Source organism: Gorilla gorilla, chromosome 20 (assembly GCF_029281585.2).
Source record: "Gorilla gorilla gorilla isolate KB3781 chromosome 20, NHGRI_mGorGor1-v2.1_pri, whole genome shotgun sequence".
NCBI lineage: Eukaryota > Metazoa > Chordata > Mammalia > Primates > Hominidae > Gorilla > Gorilla gorilla.
In genome coordinates, this window is record NC_073244.2 from 44,148,807 (window position 1) to 44,174,715 (window position 25,909).

Consider the following 25,909-nt stretch of genomic DNA (forward strand, 5'->3'; position numbering starts at 1 on the left):
GCAAGCTGCGCCTCCCAGGTTCACGCCGTTCTCCTGCCTCAGCCTCCCAAGTAGCTGGGACTACAGGTGCCTGCCACCACGCCTGGCTAATTTTTTTATTTTTAGTAGAGATGGGGTTTCACCATGTTAGCCAGGATGGTCTCGATCTCCTGAACTTGTGATCCGCCCGCCTCGACCTCCCAAAGTGCTGGGATTACAGGCGTGAGCCACCACGCCCGGCCGGCTCTTTAGTTTCAAACTGGTATCAGCACTTGAAAGCCAAGTCTTTTATGTCCCTTTACCATAATGTCTTTGATACCCTCATAATAGTGACTTAATTTGGTCTATGGGTTATTTAGGGAAATGATTTTTGAAAAAAACTAGTGTTAAAAAAAAGTTTTGGGCTGAGTGTGGTGGCTCACGCCTATAATCTTAGCACTTTGGAAGGCTGAGGCGGGAAAATTACTTGAGTCTAGGAGTTTGAGGCCAGCCTGGGCAACATAGAGATATTGCATCTCTTAAAAAAATAAAAAAGAAAAAAATTAGCCTGGTGTGGTGGTACGTGCCTGTGGTCCCAGCTACTCAGGAGGCTGAAGTGGGAGGATTGCTTGAGCCCAGGAGGTGGAGGCTACAGTGAGCTATGATCCCACTGCTGCACTCCAGCCTGGGTGACAAAGCGAGATGCTGTCTCAAAAATAAATAAATAAATAAATAAAAAGCTGGGCATGGTGGCTCATGCCTGTAATCCCAGCACTTTGTGGGGGCCAAGGTGGGCGGATCACCTGAGGTTGGGAGTTTGGGACCAGCCTGACCAACATGGAAAAACCCTATCTCTACTAAAAATACAAAATTAGCCAGGCATGGTGGCACATGGCTGTAATCCCAGCTACTTGGGAGGCTGAGGCAGGAGAATCGCTTGAACCTGAGAGGCAGAGGTTGGGGTGAGCTGAGATCGCACCATTGCACTCCAGCCTGGGCAGCAAGAGTGAAACTCTGTCTCAAAAAAAAAAAAAAAAAATTAAAAGAATTTTGGAAAAAAAAAAAAAAGTTTTGGGAGGTTGAATTTTGAAAAATCTGGTTGGGCATGGTAGCTCACACCTGTAATCCCAGCACTTTGGGAGGCTAAGGTCAGAGGATCCCTTGAGTCCAAAAGTTCGATAACAGCCTTGGCAACATAGGGAGACTCTCGCTTCCACAAAAAAATTAAAAAATTAGCTGGGTATGGTGGTACATGCCTGTAGTCCCAGCTACTCGGGAAGCCGAGGTAGGAGGATATGTGAACCGAGGTTAAGGCTGTAATGAGCTGTGATTGCACCATTGCCCACCAGTCTGGGTGACAGAGCGAGAACCTAAAAAAAAAAAAAAAAAAGAAATAGGACTACAAAATCGCAGGCATCTGTTAACTGAGTTGAGAAAATATTCACCCTTACAAAACATCTTGAAACTTTCCTTTTTTTTTTCTTTTTTTCTTTTTTTTTTTTTTGAGAAGTATTCTCGCTCTGTCACCCAGGCTGGAGTGTAGCACGATCTCGGCTCACTGCAGCCTCTGCCTCCTGGGTTCAAGTGATTCTCCTGCCTCAGCCTCCTGAGTAGTGGGGATTACAGATGCATGCCACCACGCCCATCTAATTTTTGCATTTTTAGTAGAGACAGGGTTTCACCGTGTTGGCCAAGCTGATTTTGAACTCCTGACCTCAAGTGATCTGCCCACCTCAGCCTCCCAAAGTGCTGGGATTACAGGCATGAGCCACTGTTCCTGGCCGAAACTTTTCTTTAGGTGAAAAAAATTGATTTAATGCCTTTCACTGCTTCTACTATTGTGAAGTTTTGTTGATTTAGTTACCCAGAAATTAATGACCTATGAAAACATTTTGGTCTGAATTTGGAGATGGAGAATTGAGGCACATGCAAATTCTTTAATGATTTTTAATGATTACATACATTATTATTATTTTTTAAAATTAGGTAGAGATAGGGTCTCACTATGTTGCCCAGGCTGGCCTTGAACTCCTGAGGTCAAGGATCCTCCTGCCTGGGCCTCCCAAAGTGTTGGGATTACAGGCATGAGCCACCGCTCCCAGCCCATTATGTTGTTTTGATGGTAGTTTTTTCAGTGTTTCCACTTGTAAGACAAATTCTTATAAAATACGTTTTTGTAGAGAGAGGATGATATAAGAAGAGCTAACATTTAGGTGCCAGATTCTGAGCTTCGAGAATCATGGACATGGCCCTGTCTAGTCTAGTCTGTGTCCCTAAAAGGGTTGGGATTCTTATTGTCCCCATTTTATAGTTGGGGAAACTGGGTGTGGGAGAGGTTAGGCGACGTGTCGAAGATCACAGTGCTGGCAGCAGAGCTGAGTTCCAATTTTGGTCTGTTTCTGAGCTTATCTGATGATGTTGAATTACAAAAGGCTTTGTGGGCTTTCTGGTCCGACTTTATCTGCATCTGGCAGCTGGGGTCATGGCAGGATACTGATTGGATCACACATGTCTTTGTTGAGGTCTCTGGCAGCTTTCTAAATACAACTCTGCAAGGTGGTGTGCTAATCTGTTTCTCAGTGAGGCAGAAGCTAATCCGAGGGCCGGAGTTCTTCCTCAGTGTTAAACATTCCATCTACACTAGATGCCTGATTCAGCAGTTTAGGAGCTTAGTTTTGGATAGTCTTTGTTTTCTTGCTATATAGGTCCTGTGTTTATTACCTTTGTGTTTCAGATGCTCGTCAGACACTTGAGGTTCCTCAAAAAGAGAAACATAAAAAGAACAAAGACAAGCACAAGGCCAAGAAAGAGCACAGGCGGAAGAAAGAGAAGGTGAGAGACTTGTGTGTACCCCAGGATCCGTGTGGGGTGGGACCCGCTGGTCAGCCCCCAGGAGTGTCATATACTGCAGCTGAAGAGCGGATCTGGTGGCCAAGTCACAGTTCTCTCTGAGACTTAACAGAAATGTTGACATTCAATGCAAACGCCTGGTTTTTCAGAAACATTTTCTTTTGCACTTAAACGCCCCCCCGCTTTTTTTTGAGACGGAGTCTCACTCTGTTGCCTAGGGTGGATGGAGTGCAGCTGCAACCTCTACCTCCTGGGTTCAAGCAATTCTCCTGCTTCAGCCTCTTCAGTAGCTGGGATCACAGCTGTGCACCACCACACCCGGCTAATTTTTTGTATTTTTAGTAGAGATGGGGTTTCACCATGTTGGCCAAGCTGGTTTTGACCTCCTGACCTCAGGTGATCTACCTCCCAAAGTGCTGCGATTACAGGCATAAGGCACCATGCCCAGCCCTTAAAAAAACTTTTTTTGTGAACATTAAAAAGCAGAAAAAAGGGCATTTAGGGATCTTAGAGCAATGGGTGAGTATTAAATAATAAAACAATTTATTTCTTATTTATTCAATGTTAAGTGAAGGTATTATTTTCAGAATTTCTCAGCTACTTTGTCTTTATTAGTTTGAGATTTTAGTCCGTCACTTGCCGTTTGAAGTAAAAGAATTCGAATGGAAGGCAGGCATGTGCTTCCACTGTTGACGTCTCTTATTTCATCAACCATGTCTTCTTTTGGGTTTCAGCACAGGCTTTTAATTAGGTTAATGTTCTTGTTGGGTACCCAAAGTAGTCTGGGCTAGCTGCTGAAGAAATTAGAAACAGTTTCCTTACTGGCCACCAGAGGGAAGCACTCCCATGTATGGCGGATGACGGGCGTTCCCTCCTAGTGAAAGGAAGAAAATGTGTGCCGACCAAATCTGTGTGTCCTTACCAGTGTTATCTGCTGTTCGGTAACCTTCTGCCAGTTTCTTCCTTGTGGTTTTCCTGGGTGCCCGTTATCCTGACATGAAGTTTCCCAGGGGTCTGACAAAATAAACAAGTCAGGTTCACCGGAGGTGGCACAGGTCACCATGCATAAGGTGTGGTGTCACGTCTTATGACACCAAGTGTTACGATAGGTCCTGTCTGCGCCTTCTTGGTTCTGCTGTGTCTGTTGCTGGAGGCGCAGCTGGGTCAGGGTGCGCAGTTGAGAGTGGCACAGCCGTCTGCCCTGTGCTGTCTTGTTAGGCTCTCACTCTCACTCACTCTAAATGAGGTTTAAACATTTTTTTGAATGACTCCATCACTGCAGCCTTGTTAACCTTTCATTGTATTGAATTAAGGAGGAAAAAATACATTTGTTTTCCCCCACCACTATTTGTTTTTTACAGAAAAAGAAACACAGGAAGCACAAACACAAAGGCAAGCAAAAGAATAAAAAACCAGAGAAAAGTAGTAGCTCTGAGAGTTCCGACAGCAGCGACAGCCAGAGTGACGAGGAAACCGCAGACGTGTCGCCCCAGGAGCTGCTGAGACGGTGGGTAGTGGGAGATGGAGGGTTTTTCAGAAACCTTTAGAGGCTTACTGAGTGCTTGATGTGTTTGCTTAGAGGCAAATATCAGAAATGAAAAACTGGTAGGCCCGCTGCAGTGGCTCACGCCTATAATCCCAGCACTTTGGGAGGCTGAGGCAGGAGGATCGCTTGAGCCCAGGAGTTTGAGACCAGCCTGGGCAACGTAGTGAGACCCCATCTCTACAAAAACAAACAAACAAACAAAAAACAAATTAGCTGGGCGTGGTGGTGCACACCTGTGCCTCCAGCTATTTGGGAAGCTGAGGTGGGAGGATCTGTTGAGCCCGGGAGTTGGAGGTTGCAGTGAGCCACTATCGTACCACTACACTCCAGCCTGGGTGACAGAGCAAGACCCTCTCCCTAAAAGAAAAAAAAATGTGTGTATTAACTAGGCTTTTTAAAAAGTTTGAATATCTAATTATGTAAGTGATATGTGAATATATTATCATTATGAAAATTCAGGCCAGGCGCGGTGGCTCACGCCTGTAATCCCAGCACTTTGGGAGGCCGAGGCGGGTGGATCACAAGGTCAGGAGCTCGAGACCATCCTGGCTAACACAGAGAAACCCCGTCTCTACTAAAAATACAAAAATTAGCTGGGCGTGGACCGTGTGCCTGTAGTCCCAGCTGCTGGAGAGGCTGAGGCAGGAGAATGGCGTCAACCTGAGAGGCGGAGCTTGCAGTGAGCCGCGATTGTGCCACTGCCCTCCAGCCTGGGCGACAGAGTGAGACTCTTGTCTCAATTAAAAAAAAAAAAAAAAAAAAAAAGAAAATTCAGACCTTACAGCCAATGCTTAAAGGAGCCCTGACTAGTTCTCCAAACCTCTACTTTCTCCACAGTAACTTCTGCCATCAGTTTCATATGTAACCTTTAAGACCTTTTTTGTGCAACCACACACACACACATACACACTCACGTACATGGATGCACATACACATTGTTTGTTTTTTTTTTTAGACGAGTCTCGTTCTGTCACCCAGGCTGGAGTGCAGTGGTGCGATCTTGGCTCAGTGCAACCTCTGCCTCCCGGGTTCAAGCAGTTCTCCTACCTCAGCCTCCCAAGTAACTGGGATTACAGGCACCCGCCCCCACACCCAGCTAATTTTTGTATTTTTGTATTTTGTATTTTTTTAGTAGAGACAGTGTTTCGTCATGTTGGCCAGGCTGGTCTCAAACTCCTGACCTCAGGTGATGCACCCACCTTGGCCTCTGAGTGCCAGGATTACAGGTGTGAACCACCATGCCTGGCCTATATACAGATTTTTGTGCACATTTTAAATATAAGTAATATAATTTTATATAGCATATATTTATAGGGTATGAATTTTATTTTATTTTTTGAGACAGAATCTCGCTCTGTGACCCAGGCTGGAGTGCAGTGGCCTGATCACAGCTCACTGTAAACTCTGCCTCTCCGGCTCAAGGGATCCTCCCACCTCAGCCTTCAGAGTAGCTGGGACTGTAAGTGTGCACCACCACACCCAGCTAATTTTTTTAAAAAATCATTTTTTTTGAGATAAGAGTCTCGCTCTGTCACCCAAGCTGGAGTGCAGTGGTGCGATCTTGGCTCACTGTAAGCTCCACCTCCTGGGTTCACGCCATTCTCCTGCCTCAGCCTCCTGAGTAGCTGGGACTACAGGTGCCCGCCACCACGTCCAGCTAATTTTTTGTATATTTAGTAGAGACGGGGTTTCACCGTGTTAGCCAGGATGGTCTCAATCTCCTGACCTGGTGATCCGCCTGCCTTGGCCTCCCAAAGTGCCGGGATTACAGGCGTGAGCCACCACACCCGGCCTAAAAAAATCTTTTTTGTAGAGATGGGATCTCCTGTGTTGCCCAAACTGGTCTCGAACTCCTGGCCTCAAGTGATCTTCCTGCCTCAGCCTCAGGCGTGAGCCGCTGCGCAGGCCTGCTCTTGCCAGTTTTATCTTTATTGGGAAGAAGGGTGTTGTGTGAATTCTTTGAGTGTCTGGCTTCTGAGATTCCTTCAGATGATGGTAGGCAGCAGTGAGGGGCTTGTAGTCATTGCTGTGGAAGATTCCTTCTTGTGAGCACACCACGGTGTGTTTATCTCTTCTGTTGTGTGGATACTGGGTTTTTTACTTTGAGTCTGTGGAGCAGGGATTTGCAGCCAGTGTGACCCAGCTCTGTTTCAAATAGAACTGCCACGAACATTCCTATATGTATGAAATTCAGATTTAGGCCAGGTGCAGTATCTCACGTCTGTAATCCCAGCACTCTGGGAGGCCGAGGCAGGTGGATCATGAGGTCAGGAAATCGAGACTATCCTGGTTAACACAATGAAACCCCAAACCCCATCTCTACTAAAAAAACTAGCCGGGCGTGGTGGCACGCGCCTGTAGTCCCAGCTACTCAGGAGGTGGAGGCAGGAGAATCGCTTGAACCTGGGAGGTGGAGGGTGCAGTGAACCGAGATGGCGCCACTGTACTCCAGCCTGGGTGACAGAGACTCTGTCTCAAAAAAAAAAAAAGAAAAGAAATTCAGATTTAAGACTGACAACTTGGGGGCTGGGCATGGTGGCTCATGCCTGTAATCCCAATACCTTGGGAGGCCAAGATGGGAGGATCGCTTGAGCCCAGGAGTTCAAGACCAGCTCGGGTAATATAGGCAGACCCTGTCTCTCTAAAAAAATTAAAAAAAAAAAAAAAGACAACTTGGATGCTTTGGGCCCTGGAGTGAACGTATTTTAGTTCCTTCCCAAGGGTCATGCAACGGATGCGGTAGGTGAGTGAAACTGAGATTAAAAATTGCTTGTATTCTCAAGGCTAAATAAGACTAGGGAAGAAAGTTGCTTTTATAAGTGGTCTTAATACGAGGTGTGGGTGAGTGAGTCTCTGTGTGTTTTCAGGGTAATAGAAGAAGCATTTTAAGAACACAGATTGGCCGGGTACGGTGGCTCATGCCTGTAATCCCAGCACTTTGGGAGGCTGAGGCGGGCAGATCACGGTCAGGAGTTCGAAACAAGCCTGGCCAACATGGTGAAACCCCGTCTGTACTAAAAATACAAAAATTAGCTGGGTATGGTGGCATGTGCCTGTAATCCCAGCTATTCTGGAGTCTGAGGCAGGAGACTTGCTTAAACCTGGGAGGCGGAGGTTGCAGTGAGCTGAGATCGCACCACTGTGCTCCAGCCTGGGCGACAAAAGTGAGACTCCATCTCGGGGAAAAAAAAAAAAAAAAGCACAGATTAGGCAGTACTTCATTGTGGGTTATTGTGAGTGCATTTTATAGGTGCAGACATGCTGCTGTGATATGGGGAGGCCTGGCATTCTCAGCCTCCATGGAGCTGTTTGGTTTTTCACTTCCTAGCTAACTTTCCATTTCTCTCTTTTCTGTTTTCTTTTCCAGGCTGAAAAGTCTTCCACTAAGAAGGCAGTAATTGAATGCTGCCCTGGCTCATCCTAGAATCATTTCTCCTCCATGATGGAAGCCCAGTGATTGTTCAGTTAACGCATTGTACAGGGTGTATTTATATGTAAATTCCTGCTGTAAAATAATTTTTAAGACCTTGACATTTCAAAGACTGCCTTGAAAGGTCGCAGAAATTGATTTCTATTTTTAATTTCAGTTAGTATCGGGGGAAAAAAATCCAGACTGAACAGTTTAATTAAAGTGGAATTTTTCTATTTTCTTCTTGATTTTTAAAAAATTTCCTGGGACGTTAAAAAAGAAGTTAAAAGTGAAGGCTTCTCTCTGGTTTTGTGATGAAGACAGTCTGGACTCACTGAAGGACAAGCGTGTGAGAGGGGGCGGTTGCGGCCCCTCCTGCCGTTTCTTGGGAGTGAAGCTCTTCCCTCTCTGGGTGGCTGGGTTGCTGTTGGTGCCCAGGAAGCCCCATGGGAGGGCAGAGCCAGGGCCTGGCAGGGGGCCTCAGCCTCTCAGGGTAGATGTCACTAAAGTGTCTGAGACAGGCAGGGAAACCAGGCAGGAGAATGTGCACCCACAGCCTGGGTTACACGGCTGCAGCTCCCTGCTCTGAGGCCACCTCATGTGTACCAAGGAGACCTTTTTGAAAAATAAAGTGCAGACCAGGTGTGATGGCTAATGCCTGTAATCCCAGAGTTTTGGGAGGCCGAGGCGGGAGGATTGCTTGAGCCCAGGAATTCCAGACCAGCCTGGGCCACATAGAGACCCCTGTCTCCACAAAAAATAAAGTACTCAGCATTTGTATTTTACATTATGAAAGTAGCATCATAGATCACAACAATTTTAAAAGCAGAAAGAAGGAAGAGGCTGGGTGCGGTGGCCCATGCTTGTAATCCCAGCACTTTGGGAGGCCGAGGCCAGCAGATCACTTGAGGCCAGGAGTTCAAAAACAGCCTGGCCAATATGGCGAAACCTTGTCTCTACTAAAAATACAAAAAAATTAGCCAGGTCTGGTGAGCATACACCTGTAATCCCAGCTGTGTGGGAGGCCGAGGCACGAGAATCCTTTGAACCCTGGAGGTGGAGGTTGCAGTGAGCTGAAATTGCGCTACTGCAATCCAGCCTGGGTGACAGAGAGACTCTTGTCTCCACCAAAAAAAAAAAAGAAAAAAAAAAAAAGAAGGAAGAAAATCACTTTTAGTTTTATCATCCAAAGATGACACCCTTCTTCAATATTTTGAATAATTCCACCCTGTCCTTTTCTAGCTATGGGGCTGTTATCTGACTGGTGGTAGCATTTTATTCCCTGTCACTGTTGTTAGGGTTGTGACAGATATTTCTCTCATCTATTATAAATGTTGTAAACCCACCCCTAATAACTGCATCTTATTTCATGCAGGGGCTACCCCATAACTTATTGACCTTTTCTGTTTTGTCATGAAGTGGGTTGGCCAGGAGCTGTACCCAGGCAGAGGACATGAAGAAATTGCCCTGTGACAGGAGCCAGGGAAACCACAGCGGAGGGCTGGAGGCTGGGGTGCTGGTTTTGCTGGCTCGGCCTGGTTCCCAGAATGCAAAGCCCATTTGTCTTTTTTTTTGCAACCTCCACCTCCTGGGTTCAAGCCATTCTCCTGCCTCAGCCTCCCATGTAGCTGGAACTACAGGCGCACGCCCCCATGCCTGGCTAATTTTTGTTATTAGTATTATTTTTTTTAAGTAAAGATGGGGTTTCATTAAACCTGTTGGCCAGGCTGGTCTCCAACTCCTGACCTCAGGTAATCCGCCCGCCTCGGCCTCCCAAAGTGCCGGGATTACAGGCGTGAGCCACCGCGCCCGGCTGCAAAGCCCATTTTTCTATAGGTAACCTGTGCTGCGCGGGGTGGCACTAGTTTTCACCCAGCGGGCGAGGAGGCAGCGAAGTCGCGGGCCCAGCGTAGCGCGCGCCTCCGAAGGGCTTGGTGCGGGCGCGGGCGCGGGCGCGCGGCGCCACCGTTCCCATCCAGGCTTGTCGGCGGCCACCGGCGGACCGGGCTTCGAGATGGCCTCCCCGCCGCGGTGCTCCCCGACAGCCCAGGACAGGGAATGCAAGTTGCCGCCACTCTCGGCCCCCGCCAGCGAGTATTGTCCCAGCAAGCTGTCCTGGGGGACCATGGCGAGGGCCTTAGGCCGCTTCAAGCTGTCGATCCCGCACACGCACCTGCTGGCCACCCTCGACCCCCTGGTCTTGGACAGGGAAACACCACCTCATCTGTTGCCTGAGAAGCACCAGGTGCCGGAGAAACTGATCTGGGGCGACCAGGAACCTCTCTCCAAGGTCAGAACTGCCGCTGGGGTGAGGGGGCACTGGCCTGTTCCCCACACGGGAGGAAGGCGCTCGAGCTGTCGGGAGACCCATGGAAAACCCACCTGGCTTCACCAGGACCCCCAGCGAGGCCCTAGGCTCATTCCCCCATCTGTGGTACATCTGTGGGCAAAGGTCAGACCCACCTGAGCAGGGCGTGCTGGGGATGCCGGCGGGGGCTCCCCGCACTGCCACCTGCTGGGGAACCAGGACTCTTAGCTGGGAAGAGGCTCTGCCCCACCATGTGACCCCATCTAGACCTTGGAGTCTCCGTAGGCCCACCCACAGTGATGCTCCTAATTGCAGCCCAAGGGTCGGTGGCTCAGCTCTCCCCGTCCAGGAGATACAGTTAGCGTCAGAAGAAACGGGAAACTCAGAATAATAATTAATAATAACAACAATGAATTGGGCCAGGCAAGGTGGCTCACACCTGTAATCCCAGCCCTTTGGGAGGCCCAGGTGGGAGGATCACTTGAGCCCAGAAGTTTGAGACCAGCCTGGGCAACATAGTGAGAGGTCGTCTCTACAAGAAATAAACTTAGCCCAGTGTGATGGGGCGCACCTGTGGTCACAGCCACTTGAAAGGCTGAGGCAAGAGGATCCCTTGAACCCAGGAGTTTAAGGCTGCTGTGAGCTATGATTGTCCCACTGCACTCCAGCCTGGGCAACAGAGCGAGACTGTCTCCAGAATAAATAAATAAATATATAGAGAGAGAGAGAGAGAAAGAAAGAAAGAAAGAAAAACTGGCTGGGTGCAGTGGCTCATGTCTGTAATCCCAGCACTTGGGGAAGCCGAGATGAGCACATCACTTGAGGTCAAGGGTTCGAGTCCAGCCTGGCTAACATGGTGAAACCCTTTCTCTACTAAAAATGCAAAAATTAGCCAGGCATGGTGGTGCGTGCCTGTAATCCCAGCTACTCAGGAGGCTGAGGCAGCAAGATCATTTGAACCCGGGAGGCAGAGGTTGCAGTGAGCCGAGATCATCTCACTCCATCTCAAAAACAAAACAAAACAATAACCCAATAAATAACATTCTCAGTAAGTAACGTTTCATGCTTGGCCTTGATTTAATGCATTCACATGCAGATGTCAGAGTGTGTTTTTAATAATTTCCTCGATACCTCTGCCTGGCTTCCCAGCATGTTTAAGATGAAGTCTGGCGATCTGCCTGTGGCCTTCCAGGCCATTTCAAATCTGGCACCTCTCCATGTTCTCCTCCCCCATCCCCCTGTCTTGCTGCCCTACAAGCAGGTCTGGCCTCAGGGCTCTTGGCGGGTCCCTGCCCCCACGGTATTGCGCTCTTGGGGAGGCCCTCCCTGACCGCCCGTCTAAAGTAGCCAGGGCCACTGTCTCCTCCGTGCCTCATGCCATGGTCTGACATCCCCGTTCCGTCCTCAAGGTGTCCTCTGGCTGCCAGCAACTGGCCCCTCGAGGTTAGGGACTTTGCTCCTAGGTGGCTGCTGAGCTGCAGCATCAGGTCCAGGACCCATGGGGGAGGAGGCTCTTGAGGTTTATTTGTGGAATATGTGAATGAACGCTACGCATAGAAGAACCGTTTTGTTTTTGCTCTGTCCTCTGCATGAGCTTTGTCAGCACCTCTGAAATGTACTCATGTGTTGGGGACTTCTCTCTGCAGCCCCTGGGACCCCTTTACCTAGTGGATCCCAAGGGACTGTGTGCAGAAAAAAACCTGAAACGAGAGCCCCAGAAAAGCCTGTGGTGGGGGTAGCGGAATGGTTCCCCCCTCTTGCTAATGTTTTTCCATGATGGAGTTCTAGGTTTTTTGTTTTCCTATTATTTAAATTAAATTATATATTTTTAAAATTATTAATTTTAATTTTGATTTTTTTGTAGAGAGGGGGAGTCTCGCTATGTTGCCCAGGCTGGTCTTAAACTCCTGGCCTCAAGCAATCCTCACTCCTGGGCCTCCCAAAGCACTGGAATTGCATGCGTGAGCCACTGCACCCAGCAAATTTAATTTCAATTTTTAATGATAGTTGGGTTTTCCTAATGAGAGAGATAACCCAAACCCTGCAGGGGCGGCAGGGGCTGGGGTCGCCAGGGGCGGGGGCGGTGCGGGAGGGCTGCGCAGGTCATGTCCCGGGGACTGGGGCCGCTCCTGGGGTAGGGAGCCAACCCTGTACGCGCGGCCCCGGCCTGGCCCGACGGGGTTAGCGAACTCCCCCGGAGAAAAGCCCGGTCCCAGCTCTCCACGCTCCCTGGCAACGGAGCCCGCGTTCCAGTGTCCTCGTGTCCCCGAGCCCCCTAGAGGCGGAGTATCCTCTCATCCCCTGCATCCCCACCTGCACGTCCCCGACACACCTCCCCCCCGCCCCGCATCACCTGCAACCGGAAGGCCACCGCCGCCCTGAACCGTCGCATCCCCTCACCCCTGTCCTCCTGCCGACTCAGCCCAGCACCCTGACACTGCCTTCCAGGCCACACCCCTGGTCTTGCCTCCAACATTTCCCCCACCCCCACACTTCCGCAGCTCAACCTGGGACGTGTCGCCATGCGCGGGCTGGGGGGGGGGGGTGGGGGGGGCGGGACATCTTCAGGCTTCCCTGCTCTGTCCTCTTTTTTTTCCCCAGTTTTACTGAGATATAATTCACGTACCATATAATTTAACCATAGAAGCTGTAGTGGTTTCTAGGGTATTCAGAGTACTGTACTCCCCAGTTCCCCAATACCCATCCTGCCGACACCAGGCAATTCTGCTTTCTGTCCATAGATTTGTCTATTCTAGACCTTTTATGGCGATAGAATCAAGCCATACGTGGTCTCTTGTGACTGGCTTCATATCCTTAGCTAACGTCCTCAAGGTTCATCCATGTTGTAGCCTGTAGCAGTGCTCCCTTCCCTTTTCATTACCAAGTAATATTCTGTTGCATGGCCATGACACATTTTCTCTTTCTTTGAGACGGAGTCTCGCTCTGTTGCCCAGGCTGGAGTGCAGTGGCGTGATCTTGGCTCACTGCAGCCTCTGTCTCCCAGGTTCAAGCGATTCTCCAGCCTCAGTCCCCCAGTAGCTGGGCTTACAGGCATGTGCCACCATGCCTGGCTAATTTTTGTACTTTTAGTAGAGACGGGGTTTCACCATGTTGGCCAGGCTGGTCTTGAACTCCTGGCCTCAGGTGATCCACCCACCTTGGCCTCCCAAAGTGCTGGGATTACAGGCGTGAGCCACCGCGCCTGGCCAAACCGCCTGTTTTTCAAAGTTTTTCAAAGTAGTTTTCAAACTACTTTACGTTCCTACCAGCAATGTAGGAGGTTTCCAACTATTCACATCCTTGCCAACACTTGTTATGGGACTTTGATGATAGCCATCCTAACAAATATGACACAGTATCACACTTTGGTTTTCTTTTCTCTCTTTCTTTCTTTCTTTCTTTTTTTTTTTTAAGACGAAGTCTTGCTCTGTCACCCAGGCTGGAGTGCAGTGGCATGATCTCAGCTCACTGCAGCCTCTACCTCCCAGGTTCAAGTGATTCTCCTGCCTTAGCGTCCCAAGTAGCTGGGATTAGAGGTGCCCAACACCACACTCGGCTAATTTTTTTTTTTTTTTTGAGATGGAGTTTTGCTCTTGTTGCCCAGGCTGGAGTGCAATGGCACGACCTCGGCTCACTGCAACCTCCGCCTCCCGGGTTCAAGCAATTCTCCTGCCTCAGCCTCATGAGTAGCTGGGATTACAGGCATGCGCCACCATGCCCGGCTAATTTTGTATTTTTAGTAGAGACGGGGTTTCTCCATGTTGGTCAGGCTGGTCTCAAACTCCCAACCTCAGGTGATCCACCTACCTCAGCCTCCCAAAGTGCTGGGATTATAGGCATGAGCCACCGTGCCCAGCCTAATTTTTGTATTTTTAGTAGAGATGGGGTTTTGCCATGTTGGCCAGGCTGGTCTTGAATTCCTGACCTCAGGTGATCCGCCTGCCTCGGTCTCCCAAAGTGCTGGGATTACAGGCATGAGCCACCGCGCCCGACCACACTATGGTTTTCATTTGCACTTTCCTGATGTGGTGAGTCATGTTGAGAATCTTTTCATGTGCTATCAACTATTTTTTTTTTTCTTTTTGAGACAGGTCTCATTCTGTCACCCAGGCTGGAGTGCAGTGACATGATCATAGCTCATTGTAACCTCCGCCTCCTGGGTTCAAGCAATTCTCATGACTCAGCCTCCTGAGTAGTTGGGATTACAGGAGCACACCACGATGGCTGGCTAATTTATTTATTTTTATTTTTTATTTTTTAGTAGAGATGGGGTTTTGCCATGTTGGCCAGGCTGGTCTTAATCTCCTGGCCTCAAGTGATCCGCCTGCTTCAGCCTCCCAAAGTGCTGAGATTATAGTTGTGAGCCACCACACCCCGCCCTTGCATATCTTCTTTGGAGATATATCTATTCAAATCCTTTGCCCATTTAAAATTTTAATTTTAATTATTTAAAGGCAGGGTCTTGCTCTGTCACCCAGGCTGGAGTGCAGTGCTGCAATCATAGCTCACTGTAACGTTAACCTTCTGGGCTCAAGTAGTCCTCCCGCCTCAGCCTCCTGAGTGGCTGGGACTACAAGTGTGAGCCACCATGCCTGGCTCATTTTCTTTCTTCTTCTTTTTTTTTTTTTTTTCCAATTTTGTACAGACAGTCTCACTATGTTGCCCAGACTGGTCTTGAACTCCCAGGCTCAAGCAGTCCTCCCAGAGTGCTGGGATTACAGAGATGAGCCACCGTGCCCAGCCAGGATTTTTTTTTTTTTTTTTCAGGTGAAGTCTCACTCTGTCACCCAGGCTGGAGTGCAGTGGTGCAATCTTGGCTCACTGCAACCTCCGCCTCCTGTATTCAAGTGATTCTCCTGCCTCAGCCTCCGAGTAGCTGGGATTACAGGCGTGCGCCACCATGCCCGGCTAAGTTTTGTATTTTTAGTAGAGATGGAGTTTTGCCATGTTGGCCAGGCTGGTCTTGAACTCCTGACCTCAGGTGATCTGCCTGCCTCGGCCTCCCAAAGTGCTGGGATTACAGACGTGAGCCACCCCCCTGGCCAGAATTTTTTTAATTTATTTTTTTCCAGGTGGTTTATTGCAAGTGTTTAGAAATAGAATTAACTGTTGTACATTGATCTTGTGTCCTGCAACATGTTTAGCTCATCTGATCTCTCCTTTTTTCAGATCCCATTTAAAATTCTGAGTGGGCACGAGCACGCTGTGAGCACCTGCCACTTCTGTGTGGATGACACAAAGCTCCTCAGTGGCTCCTATGACTGCACTGTGAAGCTGTGGGTAGGTGGCCGGCTGTTAGGTGCTCCTGGAGCGAAAACCTTTCCTAAGCTTAGGCACCTCCTGTGTCGAGTTCCCCAGCACTGAACTCACAGGCACTTGTGGGTCCTGGTTTGCAGGTCTTCTGAGCAAAGTGCCAGAAGGAGGGGAAGGTGAGAGCCCAGCCTAGACGAAGTTAGGGTGGCTGCTGCCAGCCTGCGGGCCTGGAAACAGTGGGAATGGGATGGAGACCTCTGGACTGAGAGTACCACACATTTTTTTTTTTTTTGAGACGGAGTTTCGCTCTTTTTGCCCAGGCTGGAGTGCAATGGCGTGATCTTGGCTCACTGCAACCTCCGCTTCCTGGGTTGAAGCCGTTCTGCTGCCTCAGCCTCCCAAGTAGCTGGGATTACAGGCATGTGCCACCACACCCAGCTAATTCTGTTTTTTGTTTTTTGTGTTTTTTAGTAGAGATGGGGTTTCACCATGTTGGTCAGGCTGGTCTTGAACTCCTGACCTCAGGTGATCCACCCACCTTGGCCTCCCGAAGTGCTGGGAATATAGGCATGAGCCACAGCGACTGGCCCTTTTTTTTTTTTTTTTGAGAACGAGTGTTGCCCAGATGGAGTGCAATGGCATGATCTCAGTTCACTGCAACCTCCACCTCCTGGGTTCAAGTGATTGTCCTGCCTCAGCCTCCTGAGTAGCTAGGACTACAGGTGTGTGCCACTACTCCTGGCTAATTTTATTTTTTTAGTAGAGACAGAGTTTCACCACGTTAGCCAGGCTGGTCTCGAACTCCTGACTTCAGATGATCCACCTGCCTCAGCCTACCAAAGTGCAGGGATGATAGGTGTGAGCCACCGTGCCTGGCCCCCACACCTTTTTTTTTTTCCTTTCTTTTCTTTTCTTTTCTTTTTTTTTTTTTTGAGACAGAGTCTTGCTGTGTCGCCCAGGCTGGAGTATAGTGGCACGATCTCGGCTCACTACAACTTCCGCCTCTGGGTTCAAGTGATTCTCCTGCCTCAGCCTCCCTAGTAGCTGGGACTACAGAGGCACGCCACCATGCCCAGCTAATTTTTTATTTTTAGTAGAGACAGGGTTTCACTATGTTGGCCAGGATGGTCTCAAACTCCTGGCCTCAAGTGATCTACCTGCTTCGGCCTCCCAAATTGTTGGGATTATAGGTGTGAGCCACCGTGCCCGGCCACCCCACACACCTGTCAGAGAACGGAAGTCCTGGCTGTGTTTGGGGCCTAGGATGTCATCTCTCTGGGTCTCCTTCTCATCTGGAAAACTGGGTTCCATCCACAGAGACTGGATAGCTAGGCCTGTGTGGTCACAGAGGACAGAAAGGTGTCCAGGCCTGGGACCTGTTCATGAGGGGTGGTTGGAAGAGGCAGGCCTGGGTGCAGATCAGCACCCCAAGGTGCAGGAGGCAGGGGCACCAGGGATGGGGCTGTGATGTTCACATGAGGTTTCAGAGGTGGCTCCTGGAGCCCTTCTGGGGACTGCAGGGCATGGCCAGCAGGCCCGGGCAGTGCAGATCACTCAGGAGGGCTGGGGAGGAGCAGGGCTGGGGGAAGGCAGTGGCGATGAGGCCAGGCCACAGAAGGCTGTGTGGCTGGGGCTGGGACTCATGGGAGAGGACGGTCAGTTGTGAGTTTTGCAGCATCTGGCTTCAGGGACAGGAGTGGAGGGAGTTAAGGCTGGTTCCTGGGTTCTGGTTTGGGTAACGGGGAAGAGGATAGCCCCTCACCCTACAGACAACCTCAAGGGAATGTTTTCTGTGGTATTTCCTGCTAGGGGGACAGATACTCACATGGAGATCAGAAATAAAGACATCAGTTGAGTGGTTCTTAGGATGGTACAGGCAAAAGGATTTAAGGGTTTGGAACAGAGGATTTTTTTGAGACATTATCAGTCAATCCCCACTATTGTCTATTTTTGTTTGTTTGTTTGTTTTTAGTGAATTTAAGACCATTGGCCTATAACTTCATACTTGTTCTTTTGTGAAATGGAAATGGGAGAAAATATGCATACACACACACACACACACACAGCCACAAGATATAATCTGTGCCAAGGCCATGCCAACTGGGCAGGAGGGTTTGTGGTGGACCCCACGTTTAGGACTTACCAGCTGTGTGACCCTGGGGGGTTGCATGACTTCCTGGGCCTCCCTGGGTCTGCCCGTGCTACACAGGACCAGTTGTGTGAAGGGGCTGCCCCGGGGCTCAACTCACCTCCACTCCCGCCCTCTGTAGCTGTCCTTATGGACACCTGGCCCACAGAGCCCAGAGCCTCAAGATCTTGTTAGAAAAACTACTGGTTTCTCTGGGAGCCTCACCCCCACAGCCCACAGGATAACACTAGAGGAATTTTTTCTTTGTTTTGTTTTAGAGACAGAGTCTTTCTCTGTCACCCAGGCTGGAGTGCAGTGGTGCAATTATGGCTCACTGCAGCCTCAACCTCGTGGACTCAAGCAATCCTCCCATCTCAACACCCCGAGTAGCTGGGACTGCAGGAGTGCACCACCACACCCAGCTAATTTTTTATATTTTATATTGTAGAGATGAGGGTCTTGCTACATTGCCCAGGCTAGTCTCAAACTCTTGGCCTCAAGCAATCCTCCCGCCTCAGCTTTCCAAAGTGCTGGAATTTCAGGCCTGGGCCACCAAAGTCCCAGTTTCATAGATGTATGCAGACATGTGTTGACAAGAAAAAAAGACACGTCGGCTGGGCGCAGTGGCTCATGCCTGTAATCCCAGTACTTTGGGAGGCCGAGGCGAGCGAATCACCTGAGGTCAGGAGTTCAAGACCAGCCTGACCAATGTGGTGAAACCCCATCTCTATTAAAAATACAAAAATTAGCTGGGTGTGGTGGCAGGTGCCTGTAGTCCCAGCTACTCAGGAGGCTGAGACAGGAGAATTGCTTGAACCTGGGAGGCGGAGGTTGCAGTGAGCCGAGATTGCACCACTGCACTCCAGCCTGGGCGACAGTGGGAGACTCCGTCTCAAAAAAAAAAAAAAAGACATATGCCAACATATTCACAGCTGTTAACTCTGGGGTCATGGAAGGATGAATGTTTTTCTTTCTTGTGTTTTCATGTGTTTTCTGTAATAAAATCATATTACCTTTGTAATAATATGAGAAAAACTACCAAACTTACATTTTTTTTTTTTTGTTTTTTTTTGAGACAGGGTCTTGCTCTATCACCCAGGCTGGAGTGTAGTGGCAAGAACACGACTCACTGCACCTTTTACCTCCTGGGCTAAAGGCATCCTCCCATCTCAGCCTCCCAAGTCGCTGGGACCACAGGCACACACCACCATGCCTGGCTAATTTTTTTGTTTTTCGTAGAGACAGGGTCTCACTACATTGCCCAGGCTGGTCTCAAACTCCTTGGCTCAAGCGACTCTCCTGCCTCAGCCTCCAAAAGTGCTGGGATTACAGGTGTGGGAGCATGTTTTTTTTTTGTTTTTTGTTTTTTTGACACAGGATCTTACTCTGTTGCCCAGGCTGAAGTGCAGTGGTGCAATTATGGCTCACTGCAGCCTCAACCTCCTGGGCTCAAGTGATCCTCCCACCTCAGCCTCCTGAGTATCTGGGACTGCAGGAACAGGCTGCCATGCCCAGCTAATATTATCATATTTTGTAGAGATGGGATCTCCCTATGTTGCCCGGGCTGGTCTTGAGCTCCTGGCCTCAAGCCGTCCTTCCTCCTTGGCCTCCCAAAACACTGGGATACAGCATGAGCCACCAAAACCCAGCCCCAAACTTATTTTTAAATGACCAGAAAAAAGGTGGCAATATATTAGAGGGAGATTGGGCATAGGATTAAGAATATTTTTCCCAGCTTCTCTGTACATTTATGGACTTTCCAAGTTATTCACAATGATCTCCAATGAGGGGAAAAGGGTTTTTTGTTTGTTTGTTTTTTCGAGATGGCGTTTTGCCCTTGTTGTTCAGGCTGGAGTGCAATGGCGTGGTCTCGGCTCACTGCAACCTCTGCCTCCTGAGTTCAAGCGATTCTCCTGCCTCAGCCTCCCAAGTAGCTGGGATTACAGGCACCTGCCACCACGCCCGGCTAATTTTTGTATTTTTAGTAGAGATGGGGTTTCATCATGTTGGCCAGGCTGGTCTCAAACTCCTGACCTCAGGTGATCTGCCCACCTTGGCCTCCCAAAGTGCTGGGATTACAGGCGTGAGCCACCGCACCTAGAGGAAAAGGGGCTTTTAAAAGATTTAAAAGGTATTTGGATTTGAGGTGTTGCTGGGGGCAGGGACTGGAAATGGGGTCAGTGGGTGAGGCAGAGAGGGGAGGCCAGGGGAGATTTTGGCCAAGATACTGTGACAAGAGGAGATGACTGTGTAGGGTTATGGGTTCACCCTCTACGGAGGGACATGGAGCACATGGTGGGAGCCACAGCTGAGGGTCTCAAGGAGCCAGCAGGAGGGGACGAAGATGGAAGAAGAGAGCCAGGGGAGGAGACAGGTCTCTGGAGTGGCAGCCAATGGGACCAGCTAAGGCAGGGGCTCAGAGGAGAGGTGGCGATTTATGGGACAAGGGGCGAAGGCACTAGGAGGGCAGAGGGAGGGAGCACAGGGATGAGGGGCTGCCTGGAGAAAGTGGTAGAGGGAGGAGGGCTGGAAGCAGTCCGTGGTGCGTGTGGGGAACACTTGGATGCACTTCCTGGGACATGGAGAAGGATGGCTCATGGGAAGGAGGGCATATGAGGTGGCAGAGGTGACAGTGCCTGCATTGTGGATGGAGCATGGAACAGGCAGGGAACGAGAGCAAGAAGGCTGTTGTGGGGACCGAGGGCCTCTCCAAGATTAGGGTCTCTAATCTTGGGACAACAACCAAGGTGAAAACAGGCATCTTTCCCTTCATGGAGACAAGAGCCCTTTGGCCAACACAGACAGCAGCCCCGGGGGGCCCTTCTGCCGACTCAAAAGGGGAAAGAAGGGCCGGGCGCAGTGGCTCACACCTGTAATCCCAGCAATTTGGGAGGCCCAGGTGGGTGGATCACAAGGTCAGTAGTTCGAGACCAGCCTGGCCAATATGGTGAAACCCTGTCTCTACTAAAAATACAAAAAAAAAAGGCCGGGGGGCGGGAATAACGTGGGAGAATTGGAAGATGCAAGGTGGACCGCACAGGTGACAAGTTACCATCCCATCCCCTGGGCAATGACAAGGGGAGAGGCTCCCTTGCACCTGGGGTCTCTCAGTCACCCCAGAGGATTAAGAAAGGGTTTAAGGCTCCCTGAAAGCTGAGTGCAATGGCCCACATCTGTAATCCCAGTGCTTTGGGAGGCTGAGGTGAGAGGGTTGCTTGAGGCCAAGAGTTTGAGACCAGCCTGGGCAATGTAGGAAGACCCTCGTCTCTATAAAATAAAAAATAAAAAATTAGCCAGGCATGGTTGTGCACTTCTGTAGTCCCAGCTACTCGGGAAGTTGAGATGGGAGGATTGCTGGAGCCCAGGAGGTGGTGCCTGCAGTGAGCCATAATTGCACCACTGCATTCAAGCCTGGGTAACAACAGGGTGAGATCCAGTGTCAAAAAAAAAAAAAAAAAAGGCTGGCCACAGTGAGTCACGCCTGTAATCCCAGCACTTTTGGAGGTTGAGGCAGGAGGATCGCTTGAGCCAAGGAGTTTGAGACCAGCCTGGGCAATATAGTGAGACCTTGTTTCTACCAAAAACAAAAAAATTAGCCAGGCGTGGTGGTGTGTGCCTGTGGTCCCAGCGACTTGGGAGGCTGAGATGGGAGGATGGCTTTGGCCCAGGAGGCCAAGGGGTGCAGTGAGCCGTGTTCTTGCCACTGCACTCCAGCCTGGGTGATAGAGCAAGACCCTCTCTCAAAAAAAAAAAAGTTTGGTAGTTTTTCTCATATTATTACAAAGGTAATATGATTTTATTACAGAAAACACATGAAAACACAAGAAAGAAAAAAACTCATCTTTCCATGACCCCAAAGTTAACGGCTGTGAAAATGTTGTCTTAGGTATTTTTTTCTTCTCCACGAACATCCACATACATTTATGAAACTGGGACTGTACCAAAATACTGAATATGTACTCACCATAAACTTAGACGCCAAATATTGTCACATCTCCTTTATTTTCCAACTGTTTATTAGATCCCCTTTCCCTCATTCATTTGAAGTCTAACCAGTATTTCCCCTTTAAATTGTCTGGGTCCACAGGGGTGGGGTCATGCTTCTAAATGCCCAGTGTGGAGGGAGTGGGCCCATCTCTGCACAGCCGCTGTTCCTGCTCTTGGCCACTTGGTGTCACTGTCGAGTCTAAAACTGCGCAGCCCCACGGACACTGATCCATTTTGGCGCTGCCCTGAGTTGGCCCCGGCCCGCCCAGAGTGCGTGCAGGGGCCTGGATCCCACACCCCAAGACGATCATTTTCTTTTCTTTTTGAGACGGTGTCTCGCTCTGTCGCCCAGGCTGGAATGAAGTGGTGCAATCTTAGCTCACTGAAACCTCCGACTTCCGGGTTCAAGCGATTCTCCTGCCTCAGCCTCATGAATAGCTGGGACTACAGGCGCGCACCACCACGCCCAGCTAATTTTGTTTTTTGTTTTTTGTGTTTTTTAGTAGAGACGGGGTTTCACCATGTTGGCCAGGCTGGTCTTGAACTCCTGACCTCAGGTGATCCACCCACCTCGGCCTCCCAAAGTGCTGGGATTACAGTCGTGAGCCACCGCGCCCGGCCCGGAAGATATTGCTAGATTCTGCAAAGACTTTTTGGCCAGTAGGAAAGGAAAACACGATCTGTTTGCAGCTCTGCCCCCAGCATGGCCAGTTTCCACCTGGTGTCTGTGGAATTGCGGGGTAATTTCCCATGGATGCCAGGAATGGCAAGGGTGTCCTTCCCGCTCAGGGGACGGACATGTTGCAAAGTCCTTTCCTCTTTCGGAGCTGAGTGAGAGTCCCAGGACCGTGGAGTTCTCAGATTTTGCTACCAGAGATAAGCTAAGGGCTAATGTTGACCTCGATTTACGACTTCAGCAAACACGGCAGTGACCACTCTCTTCTCCTCTCTCTCCTGTTGATTTGAGGATCCGGTGGATGGTTCTGTGGTTCGCGATTTTGAGCACAGGCCCAAAGCTCCTGTTGTAGAGTGCAGCATCACCGCCGACAGCAGCAGGTGACCTTTCCCTCGTCTTACACTGGGAAGAGGGAGGGCGAGCAGGCAGGCCATAAATAGGTATGCCTGTGACATTTTTGTTTTTGTTTTAAGTAATAGATTTGGGGTCTCACCATGTGGCCTAAGCTGGTCTCGAACCTGTGGCCTCAAGCAATTCTCCTCCTGCATTGGCCTCCCAAAGTGTTGACATTACAGGCATGAGCCACCACACCTGGCCTTTGTTAATTTTTATTTTTTATTTAGGCAGGATTCTGCTCTGTTGCCCAGGCTGGAGTGCAGTGGTGCAAACACGGCTCACTGAAGCCGTGGACTCCTGGGCTCAGTGATCCTTTTGCCTCAGCCTCCTGAGCAGCTGGGATTACAAGTGTGCACCACCACACCTGGCTAATTTTTGTATTTTTGTACAGATGGGGTTTTGCCATGTTGCCCAGGCTGGTCTCAAACTCCTAGGCTCAAACAATCCTGCCTTGGCATCCCAAAGTGCTGGAATTACAGGCATGAGCCACTGTACCTGGCCTGTTTTGTTTTTGAGATAGGGTCTTGCTTTGTCACCCACGCTGTAGTGTACTGGTATGAAAATGTAAGTTTCATGGGAATTTATCTTTTTTTTTTCTTTTTTGAGACGGAGTCCTGCTCTGTTGCCCAGGCTGGAGTACAGTGGTGCGATCTTGGCTCATTGCAACCTCCACCTCCTGGGTTCAAGTGATTCTCCTGCCTCAGCCTCCTGAGTACCTGGGACTACAGGTGCACACCACCACAGCTGGCTAATTTTTTTATTTTTAGTAGAGAGGGGTTTCACCATGTTGGCCAGGCTGTTCTCGAACTCTTGACCTCAGGTGATCCACCCACCTCGGCCTCCCAAAGTGCTGGGATTACAGGTGTGAGTCACCATGCCCACATGGGAATTTATCTTATATAGAGGACAAACTTTGCCACAGAAACGTGCCATGTAAGAAGACAAGGATACATTTATGTTTTTTTGTACAAGAAAACATTTCAGAACAAAATAAGTAGTCTCTTAAACTATATCCCCGTGAAAAGACAGACATGGGAGCAGAGAGGAAAACGATTGATCCTTGTGGGTGTAGAGATCCCTTTAGGGGAGGAAAACAGCTGGGAGGCCGAGGTGGGCGGATCACCTGAGGTCGGGTAGCCTTGAACAAGGCTATCCTGACCAACATGGAGAAACCCCCGTCTCTACTAAAAATACAAAATTAGTCAGGCGTAGTGGCACATGCCTGTAATCCCAGCTACTCGGAGGCTTAGGCAGGAGAATTGCTTGAACTCGGGAGGTGGAGGTTGTGGTGAGCCGAGGTCACGCCATTGCACTCCAGCCTGGGCGACGAGCGAAACTCCGTCTTAAAAGAAAAAATAAAAAAGAAGAAGAGGAAAACAGAAGAAATGCTACTTTGAAAGCCCTTGATATAAAGGAGCATGTGTGGGTGGCTGAAGAGTACTGGGGATGATTGTGCTGTGGTTCCTTGTGTGTTAGGTTCTATTTCTTTCCTTCCTTCCTTCCTTCCTTCTTTCCTTCCTTCCTTCCTTCCTTTCTTCCTTCCTTCCTTCCTTCCTTCCTTCCTCCCTTCCTCCCTTCCTCCCTTCCTTCCTTCTTTCCTTTTTTTTGATGGAGCCTCTCCTGCCCACGCTGGAGTGCAGTGGCACGATCTTGGCTCACTGTAACCTCCGCCTCCTGGTTCAAGAGATTTTCATGCCTCAGCCTCCCAAGTAGCTGGGATTGCAGGTGTGCACCACCATGCCTGGCTAATTTTTGTATTTTTAGTAGAGATGAGGTTTCACCACGTTGGCCAGGCTGGTCTTGAACTCCTGACCTCAGGTGTTCTGCCCGCCTCAGCCTCCCAAAGTGTTGGGATTACAGGCATGAGCCACCGTGCTTGGCTGGTTCTCTCTAGTTTCAATGAGAACCGAATGGTCCCTAGGGTGGGTGATGGAGCAGTCTTTTAAAGATGATTGTGTTATTTATAATCTTGGTCCTAAATTAGAAAAATGAAAAAAAGTCTTCATAGAAGTCATAGGCAGGCCAGGCATGGTGGCTTATTCTTGTAATTCCAGTACTTTGGGAGGCTGAGGTGGGAGGATCACTTGAGGCCAGGAGAGACCAGCCTGGGCAACATAGAGAGACTCTGTCTCTAAGAAAAAAAAAAAAAAAGAGAGAGAGAAAAAAATAGCCAGGCATGATGATGAGTGCCCATAGACCCAGCTACTCAGGAGGCTGAGGTAGGAGGATCACTTGAGCCCAGAAGCTCAAGGTGGCAGTGAGCTAGGATTGCACCACTGGACTGCAGCCTGGATGACAGAGTGACATCCTGTCTCAAAAAAGAAAAGGAAAGGTGGGGGGGGGGGGGGGGCGGGGGAGGATGGAAAGGACCACAGACCTAACTGTCTCTGTTGTTAAGAATCAATGTTTGGCCAGGTGCGGTGGCTCACGCCTATAATACTAGCACTTTGGGAGGCCGAGGCAGGTGGATCACTTGAGGTCAGGAGTTTGAGACCAGCCTGGCCAACATGGCAAAACCCCGTTTCTACTAAAAATACAAAAATTAGCTGGGCGTGGTGGCGGGTGCCTGTAATCTCAGCTACTCAGGAGGCTGTGGCAGGAGGGTCGTTTGAACCTGGGAGGTGGAGGTTGCAGTGAGCCGGTATTGCACCACTGCACTCCAGCCTGGGCAACAGAAAGAGACCCTGTCTCAAAAAAAAAAAAAAAAAAAAAAAAAAAAAGAACCAGTGTTCGTCATCTTATTTCCAGAGTCATTGCCGCATCCTATGATAAGACAGTGAGGGCCTGGGACCTGGAGACAGGCAAGCTGCTGGTACGTATGCCTGTCCAGTGGGGGCGTTGGTTGCAGCCCAGGGGCTTGACCAAGCCTCAGGCAGCTTTGGGTTGGACCCTGGGTAGGGGGAGGTGACAAAACTCCATTGTTCTAGGAAGGAAGCATGTTCCTTGGGATGGAAGTACAGATGTGAACTGCACCCCACAACAGCCATTGCTTGCAAAAAGTCTGGAGGGTGAGAGGGTGGGCACTGGGGGAGGAAGACTCCTGGAGGAGGCGGATGGAACCAAGGCTTCTGCTTGAAAGATGGGATGGGTTTGGATACACAGAAAGAAGCCAGAATTGGGGGTGGGGTGTGGGGGCTGGTATTCCAGGCTCCCCGGTAAGATGTTTGGATTTGATTAGACAGGAAGTGGGGCTGAGGCCATGGGACAAAGGCCATGTTCCCCCAAGAACCAGGGTTCTGGCCCTTACCAGTCTGTTCTCTTTATATCTTGGAGGGGGCCACTCTTCGTCCATCCCACAGACCCAAGACTCCCACTCGGCCCTGCACCCCTTCCAGGCAGCCTCAGCTCTGCTCAGGGGCCTCCTCGGGGTCTCCTGCCCCACCCCTGCCGTCCCTCCC

The 25,909-nt window shown here is 49.7% G+C and overlaps 2 protein-coding genes across 3 annotated transcripts in view; both read left to right on the forward strand.

Moving 5' to 3' along the window:
* Positions 1-7,999, forward strand: part of GPATCH1 (G-patch domain containing 1) — a 49,594-nt gene extending 41,595 nt beyond the window's left edge. Inside the window, exons 18-20 of the mRNA XM_019016675.4 lie at positions 2,693-2,790; positions 4,170-4,315; positions 7,722-7,999. Coding sequence (XP_018872220.3) covers positions 2,693-2,790; positions 4,170-4,315; positions 7,722-7,752 — 275 coding nt within the window. The 3' untranslated portion in view covers positions 7,753-7,999. The remainder of the gene's footprint in view (positions 1-2,692; positions 2,791-4,169; positions 4,316-7,721) is intronic.
* Positions 8,000-8,131: 132 nt separating this feature from the next.
* Positions 8,132-25,909, forward strand: part of WDR88 (WD repeat domain 88) — a 45,016-nt gene continuing 27,238 nt past the window's right edge. For both annotated transcript variants that reach the window (XM_019014393.3, XM_019014394.3), the window contains exons 1-4: positions 8,132-10,053; positions 15,241-15,351; positions 22,407-22,495; positions 25,260-25,323. In XM_019014393.3, coding sequence (XP_018869938.2) covers positions 9,778-10,053; positions 15,241-15,351; positions 22,407-22,495; positions 25,260-25,323 — 540 coding nt within the window. In that variant the 5' untranslated portion in view covers positions 8,132-9,777. The remainder of the gene's footprint in view (positions 10,054-15,240; positions 15,352-22,406; positions 22,496-25,259; positions 25,324-25,909) is intronic.